The sequence below is a fragment of the Fusarium fujikuroi genome, chromosome FFUJ_chr04 (assembly GCF_900079805.1).
Source record: "Fusarium fujikuroi IMI 58289 draft genome, chromosome FFUJ_chr04".
NCBI classification, from domain to species: domain Eukaryota; kingdom Fungi; phylum Ascomycota; class Sordariomycetes; order Hypocreales; family Nectriaceae; genus Fusarium; species Fusarium fujikuroi.
Window position 1 is genome coordinate 800,225 of NC_036625.1, and position 8,623 is coordinate 808,847.

The window sequence follows — 8,623 nt, forward strand, 5'->3', positions numbered from 1 at the left end:
TGGAGTCCAGATGGAGTCCAGATGTTGTCATTGTACAATTTGCTGACATGTACCTATAGATTAGACACTTCGGCGATAGTGATACCCGTGCTCGAATTAGATGAGCTTCCTCTCATCATCATTGTTCTCTTTCTTTTTAGAGCTGGCAGGATCATCAGGGTCTTCTGTTCGCCTGGTTCTTGATCGAGAATCATAGCTTTATGCCAGAATTCAGGTGTGACTTACAAGGGACTCGATCATGCAGTTGAGTCCCTACGACTATTGTGGTTTACATAATGTGTCGGGATGCATGTTGACCACCTACCTACCTGTGTCATGCCACTTAGCTCAGATCGTGCCGAGGTCGAACGGGAAAATGTTCTCGATGCGGTCGGAGGCATTCAGTATGGAAAGGCGCTTCAGAATTGCATCAGGGAATTCAGAAATAGCACTAGTATCGTAATTGAGACTTCCGGCGCGTATTTGAATGGTATATCGAGGCCAATGGCTCTGAAATAGCCTTTGTTCTCATACCTAACTCTTGACACCCATCAAAGCCTGATTTAACGAGCTTTCCCAAAAGGGTAAAGAGCTCAGACAAGCTAGTGTAGTTTCGCACAGGGTCGAGGTTTTTCAAGCTCGTCCCGATTTTGCCCTTGCCTAACAGTGTGAGTACTGGCATTGGGACTGACACACCCCCTTGGGCCGAAGACTTTTCGTCCCTGGAAGTCAGCAATTTTTACAGTGCCTAGGTATGTATGTGCCTACCTAGGGGTTAGGCAATCCAATCTCTCAGGCCCGAGTTGCCCCAGACTCCCAAGTGTTGTCCGTTGCAGATTTGAGATTCAAGATGAGATGCAAAATATGGGGAGCACTCCTCTTCTCATAGACGTGGGTATAGAGACGAGGCTGGAGCTACCATTATACAGTGTCAGCCTTTCTTTTCACACGCAATTATTAGATATTCTGTGGCTGCGGAAGTGGTTATGTCAACGCAACTTGACCTCTCCATACTCTTACGAACCTTATCTAATGGACAAATGGGCTCTGTTCTTTGTAGCAGAAGAGCATAAGCGGTGCCATAGTATCCTCAAGACGATGTTGCTGTAAGGCTAAATGTCGCCCTTGAGACCTGGTATATGAAAGGCAGTGCTTGACAAATTGAGTATTTAGTCAAAACGACATTACTCGTCATATCAACCTTTTCTGACTTTCTTCAGCCTCGCTGTAGTGCAATTAACTATTGCAGGATGTTGAAGGTTGCAGCCACCCGTTGCGTCCATCATTTGATTCGCGCACTGTCCCAACTCATCGACGGCCAAACCTAAATTCGATCTGGGCTGTTTGATCGAGCGGGAAAATTTTTTCCTTTCGCCCAACGATAACTAGTGCCTAGGTACGGAGGTCCCTGCCAAAAGTTTTATCTCGACCCCTGGCCACGCTAAACCAGGCTAAAAACAGCTAGTGCTATTAAAAGTGGGGTAATACTTCTAAAAAGGTTAATTTTATACTAAATAATCCCTGCCTTCTTTATATTTATTTCCTTCTTTTAGTTTAATAATTTTTTCTATATAATAAGGTATTTATTTAATTTAAGCTTAAATTAACTTTTGCAGTATTACTAACTATACTGCTTCCTATCTGTAAATAGCTTTACTTTTACTTTAAGGAGTGCCTTTTTTTATAATTTCTCTCTTTAAATAAGGCTAGGCTGCTTTAATTATATTTAAATCTAGGCTATTTCTATACTAAAGAAGTTACTATATATTAGTAAGGTTAAAAACCTTCTGCTATATATAATATAAATATATTAATGCCTTATCTTCTTAAATAACTATATTAAATCTCTCTTCTTTATATTTTTATATAAAAGGAAGTAATTTTAAAATTAAAATCTTCTATTAATATTACTATTAATTAATACCTCCCTTTCTTTTCTTTTTTATAAGTTTTTTAGTCTTTTTATTTTACTTTTAAGCTAGCTTTTTATTTAGTAGATTTTTTAGACCTACTCTTTTTATTACTATTAAGAGCTCCTATTTCTCCTTCTTTTTTAGCTTAAGCTTATAGTTAAGCTCCTTAAAGATAAATATAGAATTTACCTTTTCCTTTTTAATCTCTAAAACCTAGCAGTAATAAGGTCCCTTTTTATTATAGGAAAAATACCTTTAAAATATAAACTTTATTATGCCTTTTTACTACTTATAAATATAGCTATATAGAAACCGCTTATTTAATCTCTACTATATATAATAACCTCCTTACTGATATAAAAAAATTATAGCAATTTTATTTAATTAAATTACTAACTTTTAGTCCTTTAGGGTTTAATCTTAATAGGCAAAACATTAAGTAAGTCTCTTAGCTCTTATTAACTTTATTAAGTCTAGCTTTCTTATTAGCTTTATTTTCTAAAATCCTAAAGAGATTAATATTTAATAGATAGTTAATATAGAAATTATTATTTCTGCTTTATTAAGCTTACTAGTAATATTAATATAGGTTTTTTCTTATTTAAAGTAATTATATTATATCTTATTAATAATAAGCTTTTTATTTTCTTTTATTGCCTTTATTAACTGCCTTAATTATAGCTTATCTTAAAGATATTTATTTTTTAAAATTAATAATTTAATATTAGGGTTAAACCTAAAGTTAATTATATAAATATATATTTAATTAATTATATAGATTAAAAGTCCTGTAATTTCTAATACTTTAAGAGAAGTCTTACTGCAATAAAGTGCCTTAAGGAAAACAATAAAAGCTTAAATTATAATATCTATATTTAGGGCTATAATTTAAAGACTTGCTAGATTATTAGAAACTTTAGAAAATTAATTAATAGCTTATAGAGGGATTATAAAAGGTTTATAGGTCAGGAAGTCTTATACTGCTATTTTTGCTTTTTCTAACTTTATTAGGGTCTCTTATTATATAAGCCAGGGGTTGAGATAAAACTTTTGGCAGGGACCTCCATACGGATAGGTACTCCATACAAGCGTAGTAAAGGGCTAATAAGCTTTTCAGAACTACAGTACAGATCCAAATCCTACCACTTTTAATGTACTACGGTTGTTCATCATCGCAGAGCATAGATCGAGAGCTCGTTGTCTATTCACCCGGGCTCCTTAACAAAAGTCAATTCCAACTCAATGTCTAATAAGCAAGAGACAGAATGTTCATCGACCGCTCTCGCGAGATCAGCGAGAAGCCCAACACTTAAGTGCTTGATATTGCAGTAACTTGAACTTGTGGGAGATACGACCCATTCGTACTGTACATGTCTTTTTCAATAAAAGCTTTGATTCTCGTCCCCTCCCTCCCTCACAGGAATGACTTTACCTTCACTTTACGGTATCAAATGCTTCCTTCGAAGTGTCTATCACCATCCGTACACGTGGGAAATTCGTTCCTTGATTCGCCGATTAGGCTCTGCAAAAGCCACCGAGAGGAATCTCACCTCGTACTGTGTCATGTCACTGTACACATCGCTATTGCAGCATACTCACAACCAATCAATATCATTTCTCGGCAGCATCCAATGTCCAGGTACTCTGATATCAATTCTGTTGTCTTTCTGTTCTAGCCTTGGCTAGACAAGCGTCAGCACTGTAATGGTACCTCGTGTTATCAAGATAAAACTTCTCGACGACCTTGAATTGAGATGCTTTCCATAGTTGTATGATTTTTACCATTTCAACGGGATTTATATGATTGAATGTGATCTCAATTCCCTACTTGTTTTTAGGATACATCTCATTGAAGCTGCTGGCTGTATTGTCTCGGAGATCCGGTACGACCGTCGTTGTCCGTTGCCGCAAAATGTCTTTTTAGTCTTAGCTGTAGGGTTCTCGTTGTTCCGGCTTTGTCCCTCCTCCGTACCGAAATTTCACTCAATGTTGCGCGTTCCATCGCTGGCCCAATCTGTTAGCTGGCGCTCATTGTAGCCCTTCAACCATGATTCATGGTCCACCGCCAAGTGTGTCCCTCCGGTTGTAAAAGCCTCAGGCCTGAATGTCTCTCAATTCCTCCAGAGCAATCACAGCTCAGTATTGTTGTATCTCACTCCACCCGATTCCCTCCGACGGCTAAGCAGCCCGTGCAGAGCTCAATCCCCTTGCCTAATTCGCACCCGTGATATCATCCCCATTTCCATCATTTTTCAGCGGTCCTGGACTGCTGAATAGCGGGCAAATATCTTGTTTGTGGGAGGTTTTCGTCTGTTCAAGTTCGTGCTCAAGTCATATTCTCACCCGTGTTCGCCGTAACAATCATCTTTCCCATATTTATCGTTGTTCCCTTCTTCCCAGCGTTGCCCCGGCTGACATCCTCACCCCCCTGACAATATCCACCCGTGTGGGCCCACCTATCCTCACTTTCTTCCCGGCTCCAGACGCTCTCTCTTCCCTTTTCCTTTTCCCACTACCGTCCTGTCTTGTGCTGAGCTCCGTATCTCTTTTCTTTAAACCTCCCATCAGCCTCTCCCTCTTTCAAACATCAACCATCTCCCCTCACACATCAATCACAATGGCCTCTTCTCGTGTCTTCGCCTCTCGCCTGGCCTCCCAGATGGCCGTCAAGGCCGCTCGCCCTGCTGTCCGAGCCCCCGTCGCTGCTGCCAGCAAGCGAACCATCTCTGGTAAGTTTCTGATGCGGCAAAAAAATTTCTTCGAGCTCAATTGAGCTGGTGTCGAACCCGACTCGATCGAACTTCGCCCATCACGATGAATGAACAATTCGCTCACAATCGATTCAAGGCGCCAGCCCCCTCCAGGCCATGAAGCGTCAGACTCTTCTCCAGGCTACCAGCCGCAACGCCTTCCAGGTCCAGCGCCGTGCCTACTCCTCCGAGATCGCCCAGGCTATGGTTGAGGTCTCCAAGAACTTGGGTATGGGTGCCGCCGCCATTGGTCTGACTGGTGCCGGTATTGGTATCGGTCTCGTCTTCGCCGCCCTCCTCAACGGTGTTGCCCGCAACCCTGCCCTCCGTGGCCAGCTCTTCTCTTATGCCATTCTGGGTTTCGCTTTCGTCGAGGCCATCGGTCTTTTCGATCTGATGGTTGCCCTCATGGCCAAGTTCGTAAGTCAATTTCCTATTCTCACACTTGTATTCCCTTTCAAGCATGAACTAACATGCTCCACTTTAGACCTAAGTTATTTCCCGGCCAATTGGGTAGGCTCGTGCCGAATGATCGAGTCAACGAGACAGAGGAGGCTGCTGAGCATAGTGCATTGTGCCATGTCCTGAGAAATTTGACATGGGTGCGCTTGATGCCAGCTTGCACGATAGAGGGGAGGTTGTCTTGTAATAGACGGGATAGAGATCTGGGAGTGACATTGATCATAGGCACTTTCCTATGATTAGAGTTGGGGAAATTCTGCATAATTCCTCCCAGGGATCAATTTGTAAAATAAAAAGCCTCATTCATCCCGCTTCTTCCAATGCATATGGATATTTTCCTTGTTCCACCATCACGAAATAAACGGTTCATCTGATAATCGTGACTTCACATATCGATGGTCCCAATTGACGTCTCAATTAACTTTTGGTCGATGACATCGTTCCGAGTAGCTTTGTCCGCTGCATGAGAGCTGTAAACATGAGGCATTTGCTGAGCTCCCGTGGACCGGTGCCGGGGGCTGGCGGACTAGCCGGAGACAGTCTTGAAGACACTGTTCTTCCAGCTTAGCCGAGTTGACCCGGGCATAGGTGTATGGTCTGTAACACATAATGGGTCGCTCGGTGCTTGATGCCTGCCTTTCAAGGCACACAATTGCGATCGAAGTTTCTTCATGATATGAAAAAAAGCAGGATCCACACGGTGTAAATTCTACACTCGCTAGCGTCTATCGCTAGCCGTAGCGCACAGCAAAGACCAATAGGGCGGGCATGAGCGAGTCGTTCGAGTGGGTTAAGAAGCAACTGGATGATCTGTGGGATTTGATAGTGGAGCTGCTGAGAGGGTATGTAAAGAAAGCAAATCCACCTGACGACAAAGCCCCGAGCTGGTCTGGAGTGATTGCTGGGAATACTGGTCGAGATGCCATGCTTTCGAGCTCCAGGACAGTCAGCATACCACTTCCGATGGGTTTATCGGGAAGGCTTGAACTGCAATTGAGTCGCATGATCTCAATGAGTATTGCTCAAAGTTCAATCATTGTAGTCTGACTGGTTGCACCATGGGGCACTGACAACAGCTTCGACGAAACGAATGAGGCTATAGCCGACAGGGTCCTATGCAAGATTCATCAATCAAACATCATCGAAGTTTCGAGGAAGGCTAGGGCGACGTCTCGAACGGAATGATACCCCGAGCTCGAATGGGCACCAATATGAGAAATAGACGGCATCTGGACGCGCGATGTGTTGCACAACCGAGTTGGTATCGACGGTTGCTTGTGGGGCCATAAACAATTTCTGGGCCCGGAAGGCCTGGGGGCAAGTTGAACAGCAGACGATGCAAACGAAGACGTGCCAGGGAACTCCAGGGGCATTGGTGAGAACGGGTTCAAGTGAACAGATTGGGGGCGCTCCAGTGTGGATCGGAGGATTGAGGTTTATGTCGAAAATGTATCGTCGTCAATGACTAAATGTGTGTTGTTTTGCCGTCGACACACACAGAGGGTCCATTTCTCTCCCGATTTGCCTGCACCGAAAAAGCAGGGAGGCTAGGGCTTTGATGGGAGTATGAAAGAAGAGAACTTCATCACAAACCTGGATACAGAATCATAAGGCCCTGGTGAACTCTGGCAGTTGTACGCCTGTCTGTCTATTTGTCAGTATGCCGCCACGGGGCCATTCATCTCCGAGGTCCTGCTTTGACTTGCTTTATAGATTATCGTGTGCTTTGGTTCAGGCCCACTCGACTCCACCGTTCTCGAAAGATTGGTGTCGTTCTTGCTGGTGTAAGTTGCTCAGGGCCACAACGAAGCTCAATACGGGTACAACGACTTGGAAATCAACAACACCAACAAGAAAGAAATCAGAAGGAAGAAGAAAGGGATGTGAATGCTGCATCTTGGGTTTCATCCCGTCTCTTTCCCCTCACTTGGAATCACATGACCTGTCGGTCTTGTCTGGCCATTTACCACTCTCTGCTGTGTCAAAGGCATAGGCCACATCATCGACGTGATTCGGAAACCATGGCTTGCTCAGGAGACAGCGGGTGTAGACGACGGTAACGGTGTGTGTGTGTGTGTGTGTGTGTGTGTGTGTGCGTGAGATATTTGCTGTCGGCGTTCTTCTCATCGTGCCTTATGTGAAATGGAACGCAACTGGGTTGGCGGAAGGAGCGGCAAGACGAGGGCAAAGATGCAAAAGGCAAAGAAGAAGGAGAGGAGGGGTTTCAAGAACTGGTCCTATTGTTATTGACAAAGCCAGGTTTTGAGTAATGCCACGGCCACAGAGTGAGATTATCCGAGTCACCAAATGAGGGGAAGTCAACGCCGTGGCTGCCGTGCAAGAGATGAAGGGGGCAATCAGCCGAATAGGGTCTCCTGCATTTGGCAGGAACAGCCTCTGGATGGCACCTTCCCGTTTCCTGCGATTGGCCATTACCACCCATCCACGCCGCGTTCCTTGGACGTTGGGGTGCCATCGACCACCATCCAAGCCGTCAGCAGAACCCAAATGGACGCGTAGTGGTTGTGATTTGTCAAAGCGCAAGGGGAAAGGACATTCTAGCCTACGGTTGCCATTTTAGATATTTTAGCTTGTGTAACTAGGTATGTTATTGTGAATAGCTCTAATTTGCTATTGCCCAGTACAATGTTTTATATGACTTCGCACGCGACAATTCTGAATATTATTTGCATTAAAGTCGGCAGTCATTACGGCCAGAAGCCATTCAAAGCGGGGAAAGTGGAAAATCCGGGGTAATTAGTACGGGTAACATTTGCCTCCCTTCCGTGGTGGAGCTGCATTGCCGTATCACGTCCCCGAAGGCAGGTATTGGGTGTACACCTTGTCCCCATCATTCGATTTTTATGTCCAAGTGCTTCGATAGCCAACAATTCAGGTTTTTTTTCGTGCATATTACTAGTACAGTCTCCAGTATTATAATGCGAGACGGCTGCCTACTTAGTAGGTAGTAGGTAAATACCCTCGGAGGTTATGCCCTGTTCGATCCTCGATGTACCCTCGACTGTGGCTCTCGACGCTAGTGTGGTTCGACAAACAATCAAAAGAAAACATTCTCTGCATTATAGACCTAGTTAGGGGATTGACAAAAGATAGTGAGTGCTGGTCGAGAGAATGAGAAGAAACCTTCTTTTTTTTTTTAGATCAAGTCCGCAACTAGTATTACTATCATTCTCAAGTAAAGGAATTAGACATTTAATATGTAAGCTGTACGGATACTAGAAGTATTGATCAGATAAACTTCAGCATATGCGTGCTCACCAACATAACCGTCGAAAATAGTTGGCTTTCTTAAATATGCAGAATGGTACATTTAGTTCTACAAAAGTTCAGCTTAGACAGAATAGCAATCCCAGAATGAAAATTATAAATGGTAGCGAATGAAGCCATAATGATTAAGCTACTGACTAAAAGCCGGCCCCCCTATGGCCTACCTATGCCGTAGTCTGCGACCCAAAACTCCTGTTTAGCCGTGGTCATCCGGCATCCGACACCTTGAAG

General features: G+C 43.5%; 1 protein-coding gene; it reads left to right on the forward strand.

The window, feature by feature from the left end:
- Nucleotides 1–4,509: 4,509 nt before the first annotated feature.
- FFUJ_13240 (probable H+-transporting two-sector ATPase lipid-binding protein precursor) lies at nucleotides 4,510–5,135 on the forward strand (the record flags this gene model as incomplete). XM_023575902.1 has 3 exons in its annotated part: nucleotides 4,510–4,621; nucleotides 4,740–5,062; nucleotides 5,130–5,135. 3 exons carry the CDS (start codon nucleotides 4,510–4,512, stop codon nucleotides 5,133–5,135), a joined length of 441 nt encoding a protein of 146 aa, XP_023429632.1.
- Between the last annotated feature and the right edge of the window lie 3,488 nt (nucleotides 5,136–8,623).